At 39.7% G+C, this 26,416-nt stretch overlaps 1 protein-coding gene across 2 annotated transcripts in view; it reads left to right on the plus strand.

Annotated features, from left to right (window-relative positions):
* ULK4 (unc-51 like kinase 4) overlaps positions 1-26,416 on the plus strand; it is a 408,326-nt gene that overhangs the window by 330,115 nt on the left and 51,795 nt on the right. For both annotated transcript variants that reach the window (XM_054019573.1, XM_054019574.1), the window contains exon 35: positions 10,247-10,432. In XM_054019573.1, coding sequence (XP_053875548.1) covers positions 10,247-10,432 — 186 coding nt within the window. The remainder of the gene's footprint in view (positions 1-10,246; positions 10,433-26,416) is intronic.

Genomic DNA, 26,416 nt, shown 5'->3' on the forward strand with positions numbered 1-26,416 from the left:
TCCTTGGACATCTCCCCCTCTTGCGACCCCCCCCTTGACTAGTTCTCTGAGTTCTTCAGTGTATTTGTTCATCCTGATACCCTGTTATCTGTAGCCTCTCATTTAATCCTATGGGTTGTTTTCTTAAGAACTTTAATAGTTATTTACTTTTTCTTCTCCCAAATACTACCTGCTTATCCATTTCGCTGACTCATCAAACTTCCAACATTTCAAGAACAATAGACATGTTAAAAACTATTAAAATTCTGAACTCCACATGTCTCATGACATCTGTGACAGTCATCCATTTAATCATAGTTAACTAAACCTCTAATTCAAAAGCAACCTAGAAAATACAATGCAAATGACTAAACCAGACAAAGTTTATAGGACTAAACACTGACAAAAATATACCCTCTGTATATATAATATTTAGCGGAATTTAGCATCTTGTTTTTTGATGTGTACATGTTGCTATGAGCCGTTGTATAGAGGTATGATAGCACCGCTGTATTTAAGGTTGAAAGCGCCACTGCATTCTAAAGCCTGTTTTCAGTCATTTTTAATCTTTTCAGAAATGTTCCTTTTTGGTTGAATTTTCTCATCCTTGTCACAGTTTAAAGATGAATTTTTAAACTTTTTTTGTAAATTAGAATTGATTTTGAGTTTTACGAGCATGGGGAAAATGTGTTCTGCTTTCAAAGGTTGGGGGAGGGTTGTTTTTGTGATCATCTCACATTCAGATTCAAACTTGGCAAGGACGTTGTCCTCAGTGAGGTGTGTGACCTGAAAGGAACAACATTGGATGCTATTTAGCAATTATATAATGTAACTGTACAGTGTTTTATTTTTCTTGAGGCAGTAAGTATGCATGGTTCCAAACAGATAGAGTACACAAAAGCAATTTAGATTGTCTAAGATGAACCATGTCATCCTGTAACTTCCCTGCACCCCCACCTAACTGTCTGTCCCTCTTAGTGGCTCAGTGATCTTTGTCTGTGAAACTGTAAAGAGAAACATATCAGAATTGTACTTATTGGTAAGAGAATATTTACATACCTGGAGTTAATACTGGATTTGGGGCAGGTCGCTTTATCCATCCCACTTAAAATAAAAGCAAGGCTTAACTCCTGTCAAGTTCTTTAAAAAATGTATCTGTGGTAGCAACTCTAAGGACAGAGAACAAAACTTTAAAGCCTAGAAGAGATGAAAAGATCTAGTAGATTATCTGGTTCATTCTACCTACTAATGCAAGTTTGTTCCCTGTACACGTTCATGCTTTGTCCACTCTAGTTTTTAAATAGCCCAAATGATGAGGCTTCCATCTCCCATAGGAGACTCCCCTACAGTCTGATAGGTAGACATTTTCCCTGATAGTCAACCTACATTTCCCTGTCTCAGGGCCAGGGCATGGGTGGCCTGGCCTAGGAGTTAATTAATGTCAGGTGCAGACCAAGGCGCCAGGAGCCAATTGCCAGGAATCAGGCCAGGTTAGAATGCCAGGAGATCAGAATCAAGGGACAAACTGAGGGCAGGGATCAAGAGTCAGTTACCAAGAGTCAAGCCAAGTCAGGATCGGAAGGCAGGAACTGGTAAATGCCAGATGAGCGATCCATGGCACAGTGAAGCCCAGTTGTACAGACAACTTCCTGATTCTTCTTCTGGCTTAAATAGTAGCTCTGGCCCAATCAGGAGCCTCAGAGCTCTCCCAATCAGAACATAGAGGCGGGGCTTGTGACCCAATTGGGCTTCATGGACCTTGGTTCCAGTTGCTGTATCTGAGCTGCCAGGTGGAGGATTGAAGTGTGATGACTCCCAGAACCCCCACAGACCCAGATGTGAGACCTGCAGGGCCTGTTCTGTATTTTCATCCTGTTGCACTTACAATACTTACAACTTCTTGGGCCACCTTGAACAATTCCTTGCTGGTATTTAAATTCTTCAAGTAGATGATTGTTTGTCTCCCACCCCACTGACTAATTTTTTCAACCAAGTTATTACATGCTTAGCACACTCTTAAATCAATATGAGTTAAACTTGAAAATGTCAAAAACTTAGAATCAATTTTTCCCTTTTGTAATTGTGATTTAGTCCAACATTTAGGACACACTGAAGCAAATATAAGACACCCAGACAGCATGTAAATGAAACCAAGAAGTTCTTAAGAACATTGAAACAGAGATAATTACAAAATTCATCATGCAGAAACACTGCAAATATAGAGAATTCAGTATTTAATCCCATTACCAGTATTGTCCTTAATTGATCAAAGCAAAATAGATTGACCATTTAGTTCTAGATTCTTCTTGGTAAGTGTATGGCTTAAAAATCAATTCCACCTACATTTTTGTTGTCCAATACTTCTGTGTTTAAAAATAATTGTAATTTGTTTATTCCACCTGTAGTTTGTAGCCTTTGCAGAAATTACCAAATGGAATATTTAGACTATTATGATATTAGTTATGCCTCATGAAGTCCAAATATTTGCATGATTTGGAAAAGTTGATGTAAGATTGCTTTTGCAAATGTAATACTCTCTAAAATTTGGAGTGCTCTTCAGAAACTTTCCAAAATTATGAGGAAGCATTAATTAAAGGACCGGCACTTATGCATTACAGTAGATCATGCTAAATCTACTTGGTCTTGGCAATACTAATGTGATGTTATTTTTACATGAGTTAACTATTACCACTATTCTAAATTAAGTAAGATGACATAAGCACACCTACAAAAATAAAAATTTACCAAGCCAGGCCAACAATGAGCCTCTAATTTAGAATTCAGTTTGAAATAACAGCAAAGAGTCCTGTGGCACCTTATAGACTAACAGACGTATTCGGATGCATGTACATGCATCCAAAGAAGTGGGTATTCACCCACCCGAAAGCTCATGCTCCAATACGTCTGTTAGTCTGTAAGGTGCCACAGGACTCTTTGCTGCTTTTACAGATCCAGATTAACACGGCTACCCCTTTGGTAGTTTGAAAAAGTAACTTAACTTTCTCCTTAGTTAGATGGGCTCCCATAAATCCTTATTCTTGGTCTGGCATGGCATATGAATGGCAGCTTGTGATGGCTGCCAAGTGGGAGAGCTCCAATTGCAAGGGATAATATATCCTAAATTCATTTCCTCAGTAAGTGTTCCATACATTCAAAGAAAAAGAAGAACATTCTTATACCTTTCAACTATCCCTACAGAAAGGGGCAGGGAATGTTTTTGTTTTTCTTTTCAGTTGGATGGTGCTCATATTCTACAGAGATGAGGGTCATATAAGTACCTAGATAGCCACCCAATGGAGTAGACAGAACAGGCTTTTCTTTAACATTTGGCTTGAATAGATTCTCTCCCAACTACTCGTAATACAGTCTTTATCTCTGCGGGGATGCTTGATTTCCCTTCTATCCCTCTTATAGCATATTAAGTTAATCTTGTTGGAAACTGGTCTTTTCTTTTTGGAGAAAGGCTTCTCCAGGGCTTTGGTACCACAGGACAACTGGCAATATTAGTAATTTCTCAAATAGGTGTGTATTTCTTTTTTGGTGGTGACAGATCAATTGCATGTTGGCATATATATATAAATAAATCTCCAGCAATAACTTTTTTCTCATTTCCCAAGATTGTGCTGTGACTTGTTTCAAAGCATTGGAAAGCATCTGCTTTTCTGGCATCAAAAATGTCAGCAGAAAGAGTATCAACATATATAGACTATCACCCATGTCTTATGAATGCAGACAGTTCTCAGATACTACGTATTGTTAGATGTTCGCTATTTGTGACTGGACATAAAGCTTTCTTTTCTGTACAAAATGCAGCAGTGAGAAAGGGAATTTCCATGATCCTACTTGAAATTGTACCACTTTTTTTATTAATTTGTATAAACTCCTGTGTCAGTACACACCCACTTTGAAGTCCAAAGGGCTGAATACTGGGCAGTTGTCCTTGGTGGAATTGCATAAAGAAACTGCAGGGGAAATAAGGATATGTTGTCGTAAGTACAAAATTTCAGAATGAGGCCTTTGATTTCTTGACAATTAGAATATATTAAAGTGAGCTAAGAACAGTCCTTCCTAAAATGTGTTTTTCCTTGGCTTGAAAGTCTATAATTTGCTTTTAAAGCCAAAAGATAGTGTTATGTAGTATGTTTTTTAAAAACCATATTTAAAAGTGTGCATATTTACTAATCAGTATAATAATGTTTTGCTTTATACAAATGTTTGCAAAATCATCTCGCCTATAGCTCCCAATGGCCCTTCCTGTACAGCATGTTCTGTAATCCTATTACTGATCTAATGAACATCTATCTCTTATCGTAATAAACTCTCTTTGTGTATAACCTCATTAAAGTGCTGAAGTACTGTCCCCTCAGGGTATTCCAGACATTTTCATTGTAGCTCTAAAATTAGATGCCCTAACAACTCCATCGGTGTGAAAACTGCCACTTCAGCTCAAATGATCTCACATATTTCTTGCAGTGGTTTGCAATTCATAAACTCTGTGTAACTGGGCTCAAAATGAAGACATATTTTGGTAATAAACTGCAAAGTGTAAGACCATAGTAAAAAAACAACTTCCTGTTTAATTTTAATCTGGTAGAAAACTACATGGAGCTAGTAATGCCTGTGCCAAATAGAACGAAATACAGTTCAGATTTTACATTATGAACCTGTTTTCAGGAGATCATAGTATGACCATAAAAATTAATTAAGCTGAAACTTGACACACACTATGCATCAAGATTGTAACAAGGAGTTATTTTATTTTACAAATTTCACCCCAAAATAGGAAATCATTGGGGAGGGTTATACTTTTTGCACTCTTATAACTTTAGCTACTTTAATATGCATTTTCTGTAAGTAGAGGGACAAGGTGGGTGAGATAATATCTTTTATTGGCCCAACTTCTGTTCGTGAGAGAGACAAGTTTTTGAGCCACATAGAGCTCTTCTTCATGTTTGGAAAGGTACTCCCTGGTCACAGCAAAATGCAAGGTGGATCAGATTGTTTAGCATAAGTAGTTAGCACACATTGTAAGGGACCATTCAAGGTAGAGTGGCCCACTAACACCTCTGCAGTCATGGGACAAATAGAGGAGGTTAATGGGTTACAAATTTTTGTGATAACCGTAAATCCAGTGTCTCTGTTTAGTCCATGATTTTTAGTATCTAGCAGAGTAATGAATTTAAGCTCCCAAGCTCATCTTTTGAAAGTGCTGTGCAGGTTTCCTTTGAAGATGTGGACTGGTAGGTCAGAGAGTAATCGCATTGTGAAAAGTGTTCACCACCAGGTGATAGGGTATTTTTGTCGTATTATCTGTATGATTTTGGATCCTGTACTAAAAATCCAAATGGTCAGCAGCCCAGAACAATGACATCCATATGCAGGGTGGCGGGGAGGAGGGCGCTAATACTCCTGTATGGTCAAAAGGTCCAAGACATAAACCTCTGGAAGACTGGGAAAAAAAAAAAAAAAAAGTCAACTAGAGATGTCTTATGGTTAAGAAAAAGTGAAGAGAATTGGCATTGTGTTGATGGAATTCTAGTGCACAGTTCCTTTCCTTTCCTAAAGGCCAAGAGCTATTTTGATATCCTCCTCCCCTTGTCCAACCAAATTCTTTGTGCAATAAATGTGTTCTGGTTTGAAAACCTAAACAGCATTCAGATACGTATTTTTTTCTCAAATGAAAACACATGCATTGCACACAGAATTTGTCCAATTAGAGAAATAGATCAGAACTCTCTTCTACCTTATTAAGAAAGGAGATGAGCTGCCTATCAGTATACTGTTGTCTAGCAACATGGCATTAACTTTCCTATTCCTGTTTTAAATCAGAGACTGCTTACACAAAAATCAGCTTTTCATTGGCTTTTCCAGCTTTGTGTCTTTATTTTGTTTGCCTTTCAGCGCTTTGTCGTCATCAGCATTTTTCTTCAAATTTCCCTCTTGTGTACTATCACTAGTGGTAGCACTAATGCAGACTGGCAGCCGGTGTTAAATAGTATACTGATATTACCATAGGTCTCTCTACACTAATGTAGAGATAGTAGTGCAATGTGGGAATTATGAAGAAAAATGCTGATGTAGACAGACAGCAATGTCATGCTTTTGTGCTTACCCCCATATCACTAAAACAACAAGGAGTCCGGTGGCACCTTAAAGACTAACAGATTTATTTGGGCATAAACTTTCGTGGGTAAAAAACCTCACTTCTTCAGATGTCTCCATGCATCTGAAGAAGTGAAGCTTTTTTACCCATGAAAGCTTATGCTCAAATAAATCTGTTAGTCTTTAAGGTGCCACCGGACTCCTTGTTGTTTTTGTGACTACAGACTAACACGGCTACCCCCTGATACTTGACCCCATATCACTGTTGATGTGTTAGATGTAGACAATACTGGCTTCAAACTATTACTTGAATTCCTTAAGAATCAAGTATATTGGATAAAATTACATTAATTACATTCTAGCCTCATTGAAGGAGGCGTGCCTCAGGAGAAACTCCAGGAGGAGTTGTGCCTCTAGTGGTTGGTTCTTCATGTTTGGGTGGTGCAACATCATCTGGGCAGAGTCACACATCCCTTCTCCCCCTTGCAGGGTGGATTGTGTCCCCAGACGGGTGCTGAGGAAGCAATCCCTGTGCTGCCCTGATTACAGCTTCTGTAAAAAAAAAACCTGAGCTCTTGCTGGTGATGAACTGGGAGATTACCCTCTGCAAGGGCCCGGGACGATCTGGCTGAATGTGTATTAAACTTCTTTGGGTGTGAAAATAAACAATATTTAAAAACTGACTGTAGTGCAGGTATAGTGACTTTCTTTGTAGCATGTTTCAGTAGGCATATCTGAATTGACCTGATAACACCATAACTTGGACTGATATGATATGTTATATTAAAAGGTACCTATAAGAGAGTATAGATTCTTAATGTTTAATGTCTTTTTCATGTAGATAAGATTCTATTTTTCCAATAAAGGAAAAATTAAGTTGGTCAAAACCTCCATTGAAGTCAATTGAATATAGAATTCAGAATTTGGCATATAAATATGAAATGTAATTTCTTTCCCTGGTTGCCTTGTTATTTAAAACCTTCATTTGTCACTTACTTTGTAAAATTAATACGTAAGTGGGACAAGGAACAAGTTATAAATATCAGCTACATAAGACTTTTAACTAGAATAAAGTAAATTCAGTAATAAAACAAAAAGGGTAAAGAATAACCATGAGAGGTCCTCTCACAGGAAGCTGTACATCCATAATATTAGGTGTAATATGGTGTCATATGTCTTAGGAATGCTAATCCATAGCTTCCATCTTAATGCAGTTTTATGAAAAGAGCTGTGTGGATATAAAGAAAGGCAGCTTTGTTTGCTAATGGATGTCTGAAGAATTACTATAGGGATATTTAAGGAGTGTAATATGTCAAACTTTACACACTAAAATTATGTTAAAATAACAGAAGAGGTTTGTCTTAAACTGACAAAAGTTAGAAAATTCAGACTTAGGACTAAATTATCATCACTGACTTTAATGATTGTCCCTAGGCATGAGTAGATGGCTAGTATGTAAAGTTCTCCATTCTGAGTTCCCAGAAGTGAACCATGTCAGTTGCATTCCCCAGGCACAGCTATCCGTGGTGTTATATGAAGCCTAAGTTTCAGCCTTTGCTATAGATTTCTTGCCTTGTATTGTAATAAGAGCATAAAAGTTGCCATACTAGGTCGGACCATGGTCCATCTTGCCCGGCATCCTCTCCCCAGTAGTGGGCCATGCCAGAACTTTGGGAGGTGCGAATGTACAGAAGAGGGCTCCTATGCAGTGATCCACCCTTGTCTTCCACTCCTGGCTTCTGGCAGGGATTGCATGTCTGACCATCTTTGCTAACCACCATGATGGTCCTTTCCTCCATGGACTCATCCAGATCAGAGTTCCCTCTAATTTTTCCCACCCATGTGCAGAATGAATTTTGTTATGTGCACCAATATGGAGGTGATGTGTGTCACATCACCTCCATATTGGTGCACATAAAATTCATATGGTGGGGTGGGGCCAAGGGGTTCAGAGTGTGGGGGGGCTTAGGGCCGGGGCAGAGGGTTGGGGTGCAGGGGGGTGAGGGCTCCAGCTGGGGGTGTGGGGTCTGGGGTGGGACTGGGGATGAGGGGCTCCGGTTCTGGGGCAGAGGGTTGTGGTGCGGGGGGATGAGGGCTCTGGCTGGGGCAGAGGGTTGAGGTGCAAGGGAGGGTGGGGGCTCCAGCTGGGAGTGTGGGCTCAAGGGTGGGGCAGGAGATGAGGAGTTTGGGGTGCAGTGGGGCTCCTCGGGGCTATGATAGGGAGAGAGGACTCCCCCACAGCTCTCTCTGCCCACAGCAGCACCTAGGATGGGGGGAGAGGCGCCTCTCCCCTGGCTGCAGCTGGGCATGGGGAAGGGCGCCTCTCCCCTGGCCGCAGCAGGTTCGGGGCCAGGCTGGGTCGGGGTTGGGGGAGGGGTGCCCCGGCAGGTTCGGAGGAGGGGTTGGGGGAGAGGCGCCATGACAGGTCCGGGGGCTTGGGAAGAGGCATCTCTCCTGTCCGCAGCCCTGAGCTCCTGCATGGCACTTAGTAGGCGGCTCTTAGATCCAGATAGACCCCTAGTAGTAGTTTTGTGATAAAGTGAGTAATAGTTATTGGAATGGAATAATTGAGTAGGAGAAGGGAGGTGACATTACCTCTGTATACTGTATTGATGAGACCATTACTGGGATACTGTGTCCAGTTCTGGTATCCACACTTCAAAAAGGATTTTGAAAATTTGGCAGAAGTTCAGAAAAGTGTTAACAGAATGGTTTGAGAACTGGGAAACCTGCCTCAGAGAGAGATTTAAGAAGCTCAATCTATTGAGTTTAAACAAGACCAGGGCCGGCTCTAGCTTTTTTGCCGCCCCAGACAAAAAGAAAAAGAAAAAAACGGCCGGACTGCCGAAGCAAAAAAAAAAAAAAAAAAAAAAGGCAGCCGTAGGGAGCATGTGGAGGGTGGTCCAGGCAGCTCGCAGGGGGGTGAAGGGCAACACCCTCCGCACGTGGGCAGCCAGAAGCGGGGTTCCCCCCTCTGGCCTTGGGGTGGCTCTCCCAGCCGGACAGGCTCCGAGGGGGCCGACACAGGCAGCGCTGGCTGGGGTCTGCGACCTCCGCGCAGGGCCGGCATTGCAGCAGGGCTCGGCACAGTGCAAACGGCGCCGGGATCAGTGGGGCCTGCCCCTCCGTTGCCCGCCAGACCGCCGCAGAATCCTCCCTCCTTCCAGTGCCCGGGGGCTGCAGAAGGTGCTGGCTCAGCCGCTCCTTTAAAGGCGGCTCGGCCGGGCTGGGCTCAGAGTGGCACGGGAGGCAGAGGCCGGTGCAGGCTGCGGGGAGTGGCGCGTCCCAAGGAGCCCAGCGGCACGGTGAGCAGCGGGGATCGCTAGTCACCCCTCCCACCCCAGGCTGGGGTCTGTGCCCCTGCAGGGCTGGGCTGGCCACCCCAAGATTGGCCAGAATGCTGCCCCTTACAATGTGCTGCCCCAAGTACGTGCTTTCTCGTCTGGTGCCTGGAGCCGGCCCTGAACAAGACACAGTTAAGTATCTTGATTATGGTCCATAAGTACCTGTATGGGTAGAAGATATCTGGCATTAGATGGCATTTTAATCTAGTACACAAAGGCATAACAATAACCAATAGCTAGAAATCGAAGCTAGACAAATTCAGACTGGAAATAAGGATAAATAACCATTGGACCAACTTACCAAGAGACGTGGTGAATTCACCATCAGTTGAAGTCTTTAAACAAAGATTGGATGTCTTTCAGCCAGAAGTTATAGACTTGATGCAGAAATAACTGGGTGAAATTCTGTGGCCTGTATTATGCAAGAGGTCAGACTAGAGGATCGTAATGGTTTCCGTTGATCTTAAATTCTATTCATGCTGTTTGAAGCAAAATTGCACACTCCTAAAAGTCATCAATAAAATAATTAAACAGAAACAGTAGCAATATGTGTAGAGTCTTATGATGCCATTGTAGGTCGGTAAACTAGGTGAAATAAACCAAGCATACTGTAGACACTTATACACTGCTGATTAAAAAGAGCTGTATTTTAGTTATGTCTTTCAGTCACTTTAAAAGTTTACTGACGTTTAATAATGTGATTTCAGTTAGGAGGACTATAAAATTTTGCTTCCTACCACAATGCAAATTTTAATGCTCTTCTCAGATCCCAATGATACAGAATTTTGTGAAATTTAAGTTTATTTATTTGTTTATTTTAGCTTCCTAGTGACGACACTGAAATATATGAGACTGCATCACAATGCTTGTCATTGTTGGTTCAGCTGTATGGAGGAGACAACTTGGACAGTATGTCTCCAGAAAACATGGACAGCTTTGCTGAAGTATTGAAGTCCAAGAGGGATCTAAAACAGCAGAAGCTTTTGTTGAGAATCATCAAAAGATTGGTGAGTCAAACAGATATAACTTCTTGCCATCCAAAATTCCAATTTAACTGTCTGTCTAGGCTCTACTATCCCCTGGATAAAAACTTTTTTGAGAGCTGTTTTTCCCCTTTAAGTAAACATTTCTTTTTATAAAGAATATAAACGATTTCTAAAGAAGCAAAAATCCCATAGTATTAGTATTTGTTTTTTTTAAAAATCCATTTTAATTTCTTTGGAAGAAAATGTCTGCACCTGGACCCATGCCTGTTTTATTGTCTACATTTAGAACCTCTATAAAAGGACTTTTTTCCCTTCAGTTAACCATTTAACTGTTTTAATAGAAAGCTTTAATTGTTTATATAGGTATTTAGTACCTTGAGTTTAAGAATTATAATAGAAAATTATTTGAATTCCTTCCAAAAACACTAAACTTGTAATAAAAATTGCTACTCAGAAACTTATAGTGCTTCATTTCATGTCAGATGCGGACTGTTTTGTAGTTGAAGTAAACTTTTATATAGACTATTGATTGTTCATTCTCATCAAGTGGTAGAGGCTACTCCCGGTGGAATGGTTATAACATAGATTATCAGTCAACAGAAATCAGACAAGCACTTCACCTTAAGTAAGTGAAAAGTTACTGACATGTAATGACTTCAGTTCCTCTCGTGCTTCGCCAATACAGATGGCAATGTTGTTTCTCAGAAGTGGATTAATGATACGCCTGACAAATCACATGATTTGTAACTTTCTTGTAAGTCCCACCATGCTTGTCATCTTGAAGTCTCTTGAAAGATCCTTTGGCTGGACTCGCTGCTAGTCTTGGATAATTACCTTTCCATCTGCTGTATTTGCTATTTACTATAATAAACAAATGTCTGTAATTATTTTAGTGAGATTTTAGGATTTCCTCTCGAAGCAGTGAAAGCAGGTTTTATAGGTAACGTGACAGAGAATATAGTAAATCTTATATTATTTCTGTGAACCTTAAAAATTCCTGTTCACAAGAGATTATTATTATTATTATGTCAAAATTACAGTAATCCCCAAACACACTGAAATATTATCAGATCTATTTAAGGTTAACTCAGCCCACTTTCAATTATTTATGGTGAATTTTGTAGCCTAGGGAAGAGTTTCTTAGAGTTTTTCATAGTTGGTCAAAATATTAATAGAGAGATTATGTGCACCAGCTACCCATCCCAATCAGAGTTGCTTTCACCATCACCACTTTTACATCTATGATAACATAGCATCCCTGTTGCATCCATAACTGCTACTTACGTAGGCAAGGAATATTAGAGAGGTATTAATATATTCCTATAATGGCTTCTTTTAATATAGTGTATCTGCTGGAAATGAGGAAGTGCCAGTGCCATGGTCTCCCACAAGTGGTCCATGTACTATAATTTTAGAATCTTTGATTCAGAATATGTGAATGAAATCATTACCTTATTGGGCAGACATTGTTTGAGAGAAAAACTCATTTGTGTGATTTTCATTTAATAATATGAACTCATTAATTTTTTTTTCTTCTACACATAGTGCACATACTGTGGACAGAGTTGGGATTTTAGGGGAGAAAATTTTAGACCATTTACAAGAGCTTTGAACAGTGATGGGACTGTGATAGACATTTTCCTTTTTAGGACTGCCTTCCTCCACTGAGGTTCAGACTGAACTTTTGCTATCTTAATTTATTTGGATTTTTTCCCCCAAAAAATACATGAAGAGAAGAAAAATATCCAGGACAGACTTCTTAGTTGAATCTGACAGACTGTACATACTCTTTAGGAATCCCTTGTTTATGGTTTTATTTTAATGTAAATAGAAACTATTAGGAATGAAAAACAGAAAAATGTACTCCACTCAACATTTTAAAACTATTTGTATTTTTGGCCCTATGACGCACAGGCTGGTCAGCCTTATTCTGAGATTATTTATTAGTGTTTCCAGAGAAGGAAAACTGAATAAGAAATGTTGGCCTGCCACAAGGAAATGCAGTATGATTTTGCACTAGTGCTACTTACACAACTGTCATTCTGGTTGCTTCATCTTGGAATAAGCAATATTGGCATTTGGATCTCCAAGATCTTTCTTACGACCCTTTGTATTCTCTGCCACTGCCATCAGAACTTTCTGACTTAAGAAAGTGGTCTTGTTTTGCATACTAGTTCCAAAATCATTTCACCTTGCTGCTTTACAGGATGCTGATAATCTTTTGACTTAGCCTGCTCTGCAAAGGTACAGAATACCATACTACAGTCCAGGAAATCAGCTACATTGAAACATTTCGCCAAATGTAGAAAAGGTTTTCACTGTGGGAGCAAATAATTTTTATTTTGGATTGTTTGCTTTACTCAAAATTTCTTGGCTTCTCCTTATCTTTAGTCAGGGCGCACCTCTCTGCTATCCGTTTACCATCTTCCAGTGGCCAATGATGCAGTTTTAAGTCATTCCACTGTCACAGGATTCCTTAAAGAACTGATCAATATCTTCCATTGGTGAGAGAATCTTTAGCAATGTGAGCGCTCAGCCTGGTGGTGAGAAAGGTAATGTTTGCAACCTTCAACCTAGGGGGAGAATGCTCTTTATTTTGCTTGTCAACAAAAAAAGCTGTAGTGAGAAGAATGAATAAACTGCGGGCTTTAATGGCTGATCCTCCCTTTACTGTATTCCACAGACATTTGTTCTATATCCCAATCCTAAAGTCCTGCCAAAAGTAGTGTCTGAGTTCTACCTAAATCAGAACTTTAATTTCTTTGTGCTGTTCTTCCTAGCACCTCTTTCTGTCCCATCAGAAACTAGATTCCACACCATAGATGACAAAAGGTACTTCAGCTCTTGTTTGTGTAGGACATTTAGCAATCCACCTAGATTTATGGTAGTTTTGGGGATCAGTGCCAAAGTATCTTTGAGTGGATTAGGCTTATATTAAGATGTTAATTTTAGGTAGGGTGATCTCCTCATGATCTAAGGGCTTACTCTGCTGGGGCTAAGACAGCATCAGTGACATGCTTTTGCACACTTATAGAAATGTTCAGGACTGCTACCTGGAATTCTGTACACACGTTTACTCAGCACTGTTCTTTTGACTTAGCTTTTATTTTTTATTATTGTAGTAGCTCCTGTAGGCCCTGATCAGTCCTCATTGTGCTAGCCTCTATGTGCACAAACACCAAAAAGACAGTTTTGACACCAGAAAGCTTACAGTCTAAGTCAAACTGATGTTTGCTTTACGAGGTCAGTTCTGCAATCCTTAAGTGGAATTCCTCATTTTGCCTCAGTGGGAGTTAAACTCGGCACTAGACTCCCACAAGAGTTACTATGCTGAGGACACCTGGAAGAAGAGAAAACAATTAGTTACAATAGTGCCTCTGATTCTTAGACAGTGCGACCTTTGTAACCCCAGCTTCAAATATTTAGAGCCACAAGGAAGTGCTGGTGCAATTCCCAACAGGCACAACTTTTCTAGAAGTTTTACAAAACTTAATGGACCTGTTGGCATATCTAGTATGATTGTGCACTGGCATCACTCTCAAAGAACTCAGTTACTAGGGGGAAAGAATTATTCTTGGTGATATTTTTTCTTTGTATTGACCTTTAAAATGCATAAATTAAATTACTGTGGTGGCCCATTTTCTTCCATTGCTTTGAATAGAAATTTCATTAGAAGAGATGCTTGTTAAGTTGTTAAGATGCTTGATAAGATGTAGGTTGCTGACGTATATTTGTTCTTACTTTGATCGAAATCAACCAGTTGTTGCTATGCTAAACTTAAAGTGGAGAATGTATGTTTCTGATACCAAGCAAACAATCTTCATCCTGCATTGTTGTGTCCTTTGTCAATCATACAGAATGCCTTTATTTTATTGACTGCAGTCTCTAATAGAATTTTCTTCAGTAGGATAAAACATTTTTATTTTCTATAAATTACTAATGCTTTCTTCAACAATGAAAAGCCAGTCAATGCTAAGGTGTGTTATGCATATCAGAAACAGGACTTTTTACCCAAAATATTGTGTAGCAAATACATTAAAAGTATTAATGCCACTTCTTTTCTTTATCCTTTCACCATTGTGTCAAGAAGCTCAGTCTGTTTATAAACTCCAGGCAGACCTTTTGTGTAATAGTTATGGACAGGTTTTAATGAAATTTGAGAGAATCTCTAGAAATCACAGATATAGAGGCCTTTAACAGTGTGGTGTTGCTTAGCAACCTTAAGCCATTACATTTCCAGGCTCTGTAATAACATGATATACTGCTCTTCCGCCAGTCCCTGGTGAAAATGTAATGGAAATAATCACTTTCTAAAGGTTGTACTCCATGAGTGTTTGGGTGGTAAAAGATTGTTTTTCCATTTCACTGCTGGGTTTTAATCTAGTCTACAAAGTAAGTTTAGTATTGTCCCCTGAATGCTGAATGTGTCGTGGTTGGAATACATTTTAAGATGATATTTTAAAAAGCAGACATAATATTTAGTTTAAAAAGCAGAGATAATATTCCTAACTAATGTTAACAAACAATACTGAATCTCTTACAAACCTGCTGTCCTTTTTCTCCACTCAAGAGGCAATGCATTGGGACAAAGTCAGCAGTGAAGAAAACTGTGTTTTAATTTGATAAGGAAACTAATGTTGCTGAGTGTAAGAAGCAATGTAGTGTAATTTATACTAATTTAGATTTCAGTGGGCTCAATTTCCTATTGCACTATACATTGTTCTGATGTTCAGTGTGCCAAGAACTGAGTGAATACTAGAATATTTGTTTGAATTTTTAAACAAATTTGCTTCAGTTTACATGAACATGTGTGTTCTATTAGCATAAATTCTCAATGAAAGCGAAGTTTAAGATCCCTTAATCAAATATTGGAAAGTTTATCTTAAATGCACAGTGAGTATTATCAACAGCACCCATAAGAGCCCTCCAATCAAGGAACAAATAAAATTGTGATTTTTGATCACTCACAACTAAGCAAAACATAGCACTTATAAATAAATAAAATAGGCAAAAAATGAATAATTTTGCTAAATTAATTCAATAAAATCCCAAACTGTTCTCAGAATTCTGCAAGGGAGGCAAAATTCTTCAAATATGAATTGTTTTTGTATAAATTATTCACTCCAGTCTAAGTGTAACACAGCGTTTCTGAAAGTACTTTTCTAAAGTACTGTTTATTGACCTCATTCTTATATCATGTGGTATTCACAATCTCAGATTGTGAAATGGAGATTCTGTCACTGGTGCTCTTTGTAAGAGAAAGTGAAATTAATGGCAACTTGGCTAATTACTTTCTGTCTCCCTAAATTCAGCCTGCAATTTCTACTGGATATGGTGTTTTTCGCTTCTTGTCCTAAACTGTTGCCTACTGCTGCTGTTTGCTGATAAATACAATACTATGTCACAGCAGAGGTGGCTGCATCTTTGTAGTTGATCTGTGTGTATAGTTTATATAACAGGTTAGGGCCAAATTCAGGCTGAATTATACCCCCTGCAATCTCACTGATGCTGTTTAGAATGATAGATTATAAAAAATATAACATTACTACTATTCTTAGCTGTATGTTCTTGTGTCCCCATAGCTTTAGTGAGAAACTCCACATCTATTTTGATATTTTATTCATTTATTTAACACAACAGATAATGCTGTATATGTTCTTTCCATATATTACTACTTTTCTCTTCAGTTATCTATCTACAAAGATGAGTCCTGAATACTAAATAGCCATCAACTGTTACCCTTCATGTGAAACAAAACCTATTGTTTGTTTTCACCACTTAAAGTCTTTAAACAAATCTGAAACAATTGCCCACTGTTCTAGGTGAGGTAACCTTGTGTGTGTTTGTTTTTTTGTAAATTCATCTATGCCGTGTAAGCAAAGAAATTGAACTGACATCACTATTGGCCTATTCCAAGCAGGGCAAAAGTGGACACACTTTGAAGTGTTATAATATATTCGTTTCTGCTGGCTGGAAGCTTCAGGCACAACCTACCTTATTTTGACACTCCAATGTTGCATTCTTACACTGGGTATTTTTCCAGTATTTATTTTTCCTATCTCATGGGATTAAACAAATCAAATACCTAAGGACAAGACTTGGTCATTAGAACAGTCCTCAGAATCCTTATCTTTTCCTACCTTGTTACTTTTTATACTGTCCAGAAGTTTTGTGGCTGATCCCAGAAATCATTCCATTTTGCTTGATTTGAAGTCTTTCCAGGTACAGGAATGCTACATGTAATGTATTTCTTCTCTTACAAAAGCCTGATTAATTACAAATAGCTCCTTTCTCCTTCTTTTTGTAGGGTGGCTCAGGTCTTGAAATATCAAAAACATGTTCATCCATTTTAATATCCCTTTTTCTTGGCAGCTGCCAGAATCCTCTTTCTATTGTATGCATCTTGTCAGGCTTTTTTCCCTGACTACGAAAGCTCTAATTCACTTTGCCTGTCATGCAATAGCAATATGTATTTTTAAGTCAGTGTCATGATTTCTGGATGGCTGGAGTTGGCAATACTGACTGGCAATCATGTGATCATCCATGCCTCCATATGCAATATTGTCAACCTCAACCATCCAGAAATCACAAAATATTTTTCTTTGCCTTCTGATTTTTGAGCCTTTAAGATACATTTGGGTCACATTTTCAAGCTTGTCTCTGCAACCATGAGAGCTAGAAACTTACTTTTTCCTTTGAATGAAAGCGAAGATTTTCAGGTAACTTGCTTGGTCTAGGAGCTGGGGCTTTACGAAAAACATGAAATATTGCAAGACTTGTGATAAAATCACATGACCTAGTAACCATGGATATGTAGGATCATCTTCTTTCGCCATAGTTGAGGTGGACTTTTGTGCATGACTAAATCAGATAGTTTGGTTGATTTCACATTTTCAGGATTCCTTAAATTCAGATAGGTTTGACCCAAGTAAGGTTTTTCAGGGCTTCCAACCCTTGGTCTGACCTGAGGTCCTTCTTTGCCAAAGCTGTTTTTATGCCTGGGACCTCCTTGGTAATTTTAATCTGCATTTTCTGTTCTACTTGATCCAAACATTTCACCACAATGACCAGTTTGCTGACTAATTTATTTATTTTAGCTTGTTAAAGTATCAAGTGCTTCCTTCATAGAGAACAGAGTATGCTGCACTTCGTCTGGTGTGGCCACTCCTAGAAACTGCAGAAGCTTTGAAGAAATCAACCAGGTGAAAGTTTTTGATGCATACAGTGAAGAGAGAAACAGAAGCATAAAAACCAGCTTCCAAGTGACTTTCTATAAATCCCTTTTACACATCCCTCAACAAACCCCACTTCTTTCTTTCTACATTGATCCCCTCACTAACAAACTTATTGCATGTGAACTATTCTCCTGTGTATCATATTTGAGTGCAATTGTTGCTTCTTTCAGGAAGGACCCATGTCTTTTTTCTGACTTTTGTAAAGTGCCTTGTACGATATACATTGTAATAATTATAATATTGTGTTGTTGAACTAAAAGTCTGTCGAAGTTTCTTCAAATAAATATCAATTAAGGAAAAGGACCTGGGAATCAATCAGACAGCTCAATGAAGATCTGTGCTCCAAGTGCACCTATGGTCAAGAAAGCAAACAAGATGTTAGGAGGCATGAAGAATAGGATGGATAAAAATACAGAAAATATTATTTTGCTATTAAATCCCATGCTTCATCGCCTAAGTCAAAATCTTAACTATTACAAATCAGGATGAGAGCTAATGTGGGGGGGACGGGGGAGGAGCAGATTATCCCACATCTGCCTACTGTGGGTTTCTCATACCCTCCTTTGAAGCATCTGGTACTGGCCACTGTCAGAAACAGAATGTTGGACTAGATAGATCTTGGGTTTGATCCAGTAGAGCAATACCTAGATTTCTGTATTCCTAACCCTTGAAAAAGGTTTGATGACACGTGTGAATGAACCTCTTCCACTAGACAACGCCTTTTTCTTATTCCCCCTTAAACGTTGCTATGGTCCCTATTGCTTGTCATTGTTCCATTATTCCATTGGCTGCTGGTTCTGCTAGTACAGTGGTTCCCAAACTGGGGTTCGTGAAATGTTACAGGGGGTTCTCAGGAAAAAATTCCCTAATGGCGGACAGAGCTGTCGCTAGGGACCCCGGGCAACACGGGGCCAGCAGCCCAGAGCCCCTGGACTTCCAAGAGCTAAGCAGATCAAAGCACGTATATCAATCACACTGAGGAGATTTAAACTTCAAGACTCCTTATAAGAAATGGAAAGGGAGGTGGATATTTTTTGCTGTTTTTAAAATTAAATAAGCAGCTAGTATTGTTTTTAAAATTATTATGAAGAACAAGTTTAAGCTGCTTTGTAATGTGTATTGTTTGCCTGGACTGCTCAAGACCTGAATGCTTGTGTAGGAGGAACTCTTTGAGTTGGCTTCTTACATATCTTCACTCTGTTTCACATCTGATACTCCTTGATGAAACATAGGAGCCTTGTCCTAGAACAGGCTTATTCAAAGTGATACAAGCTAAGAAAGTGAGATCTTGGAAGAGTTGTTGCTATTTTCATAATGTAATAAAAATACTGTAATGATAAATAATAATTAATAATAAATAGTGTGTAATAAGCATGTCATAAAAACAAATTTTATATTTCCAAGATCTCTGCTTTTATAATTTATAGCCAGGTAGAGGAGAAAATCCCTGGAAATATTCATTTTTAGGAGGGGGTTTACGAGACTTGACATTTTAGTGAAAGGAGTTCACAGGTTGTTAAAGTTTGGGAAGCACTGTACTAGTAGTATTCATTGGATCTATATATGCGTCTGCATAACACCTGACAAACACGGACATAGGGCCAAATACTTGCCATCTTCTTATTCTGGTGGCACAAAACAACTAGACACGTTGCATTTCCAGTTGATATGGGAGAATCCCCAGGTGACACAGAACTGACAGAGCAGCCCTAATGTCTGGAGTGCAAACAGGGGTAGGGAGCATGGCTGGGGAGTCTTAAGGAGAATTTTGAAGGAGGAGAGGTAGGGTGATTGACACCAAGCAATGAAGCATGATAGTAGGCACAAGAGTAGGAGAAAGAGATATGTGTTATAACAGAGTATTTGGAAGAGTTTGGGGAGTTAGAGGAACACGAGGAAGAAAAAGACTAGAGCTAAAGACAAGGTAAAAATATGCAGATTGAACAACTTGAAGTTTCATGCAGTAAAAGGAAACCAGTATAGGGATTCAAGGAAGTAGGTGGTGTTGGAATGACAGGAGAAGAAAATTATTTTAGAAATATCAGTAGAATGGCACATTTCATAGGATGAAGAAATACAGAACTTTTTGAGTGTTTTTTTCCTTGGATGCTTTATGCATCTGATGATTATGGGATTCAGACTTCTTAAGTATTCATCAGCACTAAGTGCATGCTCCTGTAGTTCCCCATGAAAGGGATCCATTTTGATACACCAGTGTCTGGCATTTATACATGTGCCTGTGTATTCAGAATATGGTGGTGCACAAGCTCAAATGAGTCCTTTATTCATATTCTGGAAATGAGGTTATGTTTAAAAATAGCATTTATGTGCATTAAGGTTGTGCTTTCAGTAGACTTCTATGGTAATTGACTTTTTTTCAAGTTCAGTGTTTCTGTCCAACATCTTCAGGGATGAAACCTACGCATTTTGAATTATGAAGGCTATGCAAGTTAAACATTTATAGAAGTGCCCAGTACTGTTGTTTCTTTAAACAATTAAAATGTAGTGTTTTTATGTGAACATCATTATACATTTATAACAAATGTAATTTGTGTGGTGATGCATTCTTCTATGGGCTGTGAATTACTGTCCTAAATTTCACACAGCAGATGCTTTCTCTGGGATATAATGTCTAGTTGATTTATTCACATGATGCATCATACAAATATATCTCATAATTTGCATACTAGTTCAGTACTGATTATACAGTTTGCTTTTTTAGACATTTCAGGGTATGTTTTCAGAACAATGAAGTTGGCATACAACTCTTGTTGTTTTCAGGAGCTGACTGCCTAACCTTTTGAATATCAGTAATAATGTACCCCCTCCAGATGTATGTAATAGACAGTCAGGTATAATAGTTTCTTAGATATGCATCAACAAAATTGTTATTTACCAGTATTAAAAAGTCAGTCCAAATTATTTAAGGTATGTTTTCAACAACAGTACCAGGGTTTTTAGCTGTGCAATGGCCATTATAATACATAAGTATAACACCAAAAAAGGGTCTGTATTCTAGTCCAAACTGCTGTATAATATTAACCAGACTATGGATCAAATTCTGACCTCATGTATGCTGGTGTAAATACACAATATTTCTGTCTAGTTCAGTGGAGTTGCTCTGGATTTACACCAGTATAAGTGAGATCAAAGTTTGATTCACAGTGTGCAATACTGTACAGCAGTTTGGAATAGAACTGGATTTATACTAGTGTAATGAAGAATTTATGAACAAACTTGCCAAGCATATATGGTATAGAATATGTAGGATAGAGGTGGGATGCAAGAGGCTAAACAGGAGTACAAATACAGCTGCAAGATTTGTACGCTGCAATTGGGTATTGTCCCATTCAGAAAAAATGAGGAAATAAAATCAAAGTAAAATAAACTTCTCTTCATACAAATTTCATGCACCCTTCATGGGTTTTTATTTAACAGGATAGTGCTTCCAATGAAGGATCTATACAAGATACCTTTTCCAATAAGACGTGCCAAACCTGGGAAAAAAATCACAGAAATTGGGCTTGTTTTTGGCTTAATTGGCTTGTGAGTTGCTTGTTGGCTAGTTTTTGGCTTGTAGCTTGTTGCTTGTTGTAGCTTGTTTCTTTTTTTTTTGATCAGCTCCTGGCAAGCAGGGGTAAGGAGTGGGGGGAGTCAGGGGTGCACAGCGGGCCCACCACTGTCCCAGACTGCACGCCGGGGGGATCTAGTCACATAGAGTGTTGGGGTTCTCAGGGATTGGCTTGTTTTGGCCTTGTTTTGAAATGGGATTAGCTTGATTTTTGACTTATTGTGAAAGTCGGGGTGCTTATTTACTGCATGAAAGTTGGCAACTGTGTTTCCAATACTCCAAAATGTAGTGTGTATTCCCAGTAGGGGGCTCCAAAGCTATAACAGCAAGATTTCATGGAGGACACCAGCACCAACAGCACATTAAAAACATGTATACGAAAATCATCTGGGCAAAAATGAATAGTGTAGCAAAGAATTTACTTTTCTTCAAAGTACAAATATTTCCTAACCACGTTAAAAAGTAATTTTAATATATATATATATGATAAATAATAAGTTTCCATGAAACATGAATAGGATTTTTGTTGATAAACAAATGTTTGAACTCTCATTTATCACTGTAAATCTTTAAATGGTAACATTTATGTATTTGCAGTATGAATGAGGATATATTCATGAAATGGCATGCAAAATTTAATTCCATAGTCCATAACTGCAAGCTGACCAAAAGTAGTCCATGTCACATTTATCAATAAGATGTGTGTGGTCTTGACACTACTGATGTTGTGATATTTTTTTTACTTCTGGGAGAAAATATTATTACTTAAAAACTAATTATGACCGTCACTGACATATTTAAGTCTGCATGTAAGGCCTGAAATTCCATTGAGAGATTCTGGGGACATCATAGAGAGATGCTCATGTAGTTTATTTATGTCATCAGAATCCAAAGATGGAATTATGGGGAGGAGGGTTTTTTTATATTTTGGTGGTGATGTTATTTAATAATGAATTCTTTTTATATCTCCTAGCGTACATCATGTCCTCCCTCCTTACCCGTTCTGTTTATCAGGTTTCTTCTCTTTTCCTCCCTTCCTATCCCTTTACATTTCTTCATTTGCCATCCATCTTTCTGATTCTCCTCTCAACTCCTGCCCCAGCCACTCCTGACATCTTCCCACACAAATATTTTTTAAATGAAACTGAAAGCTTTGTGGAAATTGATGTTGGAATCTAGAGTTGCAACATCTTGAATACTAAAATACCTTCTCTTGTGTTGCATTTTTACCACTGCAAGTTTCAACAGGATCCTCTTCTCCTTCTCCCAGTCTTGGTACTTTAATATTACATAACTATTTACAATCTCAAGAGTAGATAATTAAATTTGCATAATATGATGTGCTTGTATGTGTACATGTATGTAGGGTTATATACTTTTCTGTAATCAATTTTTAATTATGTCGTTATGGGGCAGCTCTAGCTTTTTTGCCGTCCCAAGCACTGCAGTCAGTCCCGCGGATTCGGCGTACCCGCCGCCGAATTGCCACCGAAGCCGGGGGACCGGCAGACCTCCCACAGGCATGCCGCCAAAGGCGGCCTGACTGCCGCCCTCGGAGCTAACGGCAGGCTGCCTCCCTCCCCCCCCCCCGCCCTCACGGTTTGCCGCCCCAGGCATGCGCTTTCCTTATTTTAGCATTTTCATATACATCAGGGGCGGCCAACCTGTGGCTCCGGAGCCACATGCGGCTCTTCAGAAATTAATATACAGCTTCTTGTATAGCACCGACTCCGGGGCTGGAGCTACAGGCGCCAACTTTCCAATGTGCTGGGGGGTGCTCACTGCTCAACAAGTTTGCCCATCTCCACTGGAAAATAATGGCAACCAAAGGTCAATTATAAAAAAGTTGTTTTAATTCTGCCTAGTGTTCATTTTAGAGCATTTAAAAAACTTTCAAATTAATAAAACTCTTAGATGCATTTGGATAAGAAAATACAATCAAAATGTAATCACTGTGAGAGATGGGGAGTTTAGGAGCAGGGCCAGGTGGTACAGGCTATAAATTGTGGAGGTCAGGAAAGAGTTAGTGAGAGATGGGGAAAGCTGGAAGCTGTGCAGTTGAAAGGTATAAAGCAGGGGTTCTCAAACTTCATTGCACCGTGGCCCCCTTCTGATAACAAAAATTACTATATGACCCCAGGAGGGGGGACCAAAGCCTGAGCCTGCCTGAGCCCTTCCACCCGGGGCAGGGGGGCCAAAGCCCAAGGTCTTCAGCCCCAGGTAGGGGGCCTGTAACCTGAGCCCCGTTGCCCAGGGCTGAAGCCCTCAGGCTTCTACTTCAGCCCCAGATGGTGGGGCTCAGGCTTCTGCCCTGGGCCCCAGCAAGTCTAAATCAGCCCTGGTGACCCCATTAATATGGGGCTGTGACCCACTTTGGGGTCCCAGTGCACAGTTTGAGAACCACTGGTGTAAAGGAAAGAGGAGCCTGTCTGATATGAGAGGAAAAGAGTCCAAGGGATTTGGAGCAGCTGTACTACTGTAAGCTTTTTGGGGCAGGTACTGTCTCTAACCTTGTGTTAGTAGAGTCCCTAGCACAGTGGGCCCAGATCCTTAGTGAAGCCTTTGGGCACCATTGCAGTAGAAATAATAAGAGGAGGATAGTCTGACGTGGAAGAGTAGAACATGAAAAGGAAGAGTTTTTGCATGAGGACCTGACATTTTAATGTCTCAAGGTCTTCTTTCTTAATCCACTCACTCTTTTAGGACTAGTGCCTTATCATATGCCAAGGCTAGAATTTGACAGACCATATGAATAATTTCAGGACAAATAAACTTTTCTTAACATCAGCCATTGAACAGTGATCAGAGTCGGGGGTGGGAAATGCTCATTGTAAATATCTATGTATTTCCAGGAGCAAGAAAGGCTAACTTTCAGATTGAGGGACAGTGACCAAGATTGGCACATTTTGCCTTTCAATACCACTTATACAACAATCCTGAAAAGAAATCTGGGGGAAGAGAAACATATTCTTATGAAATGTACACATTAATGAAACTAATGCGAGGGTTTTTAAAGTGTCATATAAGAGAATGCGAACATCTTTCACATAAAACTAGTAAAATCAAATAAGGAAAATCATAAGCTTTTCTGCCACTCAGGTGGCTTGCAAAGCTCATTATTTTCATTTTATTTTTCTGTCATTAGTCTTTTCACTAAAGGCGTGTGGTTGAAAATAGAATGATAATTAGCATTAGCCTGTTTTATGAGAAGCTATTAGTGACAGCGGCTTATTTATTGTTGTGTACAATTAAAATGTGATGTGAACTCATGAGAATTCAAATTAAAACAAGACTACAGCTTGTCAGCGGTTTTCTTTATTCGGCTGACTCTTTATTAGGCCAGAGCTGCTCACCTGCTTTTATTTGACTTAACTATAATAACAGTAGCAACATCTTTATTATTAGACCCATCCAAACCAGTTTGACTACAAAATACACAAAGGAAAAAACTATCCAATAAAAATATTTTTAAAACAACTAGATTTGGCTCTCAGATTATATTGAAGAAGTATTGACCTTCCTTTCCCATCCCTCCCTATCCCGTAATTTGCAGTAGAAAGTTGCTAATGTACAGCATCCAGGCTGATTTATGTACACCTTTCTGGAGGTTTATCTGCATGACAGCACTAAATAGATCTAAAAGCAAACACTTAGGGCAAGTCTACACTACAAAATTAAGTCGACATTATGTTACGTCGACATACAGCCACTGGAGTAATTAAATCGCTTTTGCGTGTCCACACTATGCTTCTTGTGTCAGTGGTGCATGTCCTCACTACCAGTGCTTGCATTGATGTAGAGAGCAGTGCACTGTGGGTAGCAACTTGCCACCATCTGGTGCAAGCTGTTTTGGGAAGGGTTTGCGATGCCTCATGGGGGCAAATGAGTCGCGCAGGGGTGACTGGGAACATGGTTTCAACATCCCATGATGCAGTTTTCTCCATCCCATAATTTTATCTGCATCCCATAATGCTTCACACCTCTTTTCAAAAGCCCCGCAAACCCACGCATCTGCCATCTGTGTGAGAAGCATAGATCCTACACAGCTCTGCACTATTCTGATGAGCATTGCGAGCATGGGGCGCCTGATCCTGCAGTATTTGCAGACCTGACAGAGGAGCCTCAGGAAACATGACGATTTCATGGAGGCTGGCTTGCTGCTGGGACCTCGAAAGAAACAATTCAAGGTTGTTGTTGGCATTCATGGAGCAGCTGCAGATGGTGCGAGCACCAGTTCTGGGCCCGAGAAACAAGCACTGACTGGTGGGATCACATCATTGTGCAGGTTTCAGAGTAGCAGCCGTGTTAGTCTGTATCCGCAAAAAGAAGAACAGGAGTACTTGTGGCACCTTAGAGACTAACAAATTTATTAGAGCATAAGCTTTCGTGGACTACAGCCCACTTCTTCGGATGCATCCGAAGAAGTGGGCTGTAGTCCACGAAAGCTTATGCTCTAATAAATTTGTTAGTCTCTAAAGTGCCACAAGTACTCCTGTTCTTCTTTTTATCATTGTGCAGGTTTGGGATGATGAGCAGTGGCTGAAGAACTTTCGGATGCTCCAGGCCCCGTTCCTGGATGCATGTGTGGAGCTTACTCCAGCACAATGAGACCAAAATGAGAGCGGCACTGACAGTGGAGAAGCCAGTGGCGATCACTGTGCGGAAGCTTGCAACACTAGATTGCTACCAATCAGTCGGGAATTAATTTGGAGTTGGGAAATCCACCATGGGGGTTGCTGTGATGCAAGTGTGCAGGGTCATTAATCGTATCCTGCAATGAAGGACTGTGTCTCTGGGCAACGTGCAGGACATAGTGGATGGTTTTGCAGCAATGGGTTTCCCAAACTGCGGTGGGGTGATAGATGGCACACACATCCCTATTTTGGCACCAGACCACCTTGCCACAGAGTACATCAACAGAAAGGGCTACTTTTCTATGGTATTGCAAGCACTGATGGATCACCGGGGACATTTTACCAACATCAGTGTTGGATGGTCAGGGAAAGGAGCATGACACGTGCATCTTTAAGAACACAGGACTGTTCAGAAAGCTGCAAGCAGGGACTTTTCTCAGACCAAAGGATTACCATTGGGGATGTTGAAATGCCAATAGTGATCATGGGAGACCCAGCCTACCCCTTGCTCTATGGCTCATGAATAAGGCTATGTTTTAGTCACGGGTATTTTTAGTAAAAGTCA

This window comes from Malaclemys terrapin, chromosome 2 (genome assembly GCF_027887155.1).
Source record: "Malaclemys terrapin pileata isolate rMalTer1 chromosome 2, rMalTer1.hap1, whole genome shotgun sequence".
Classification (NCBI taxonomy): domain Eukaryota; kingdom Metazoa; phylum Chordata; order Testudines; family Emydidae; genus Malaclemys; species Malaclemys terrapin.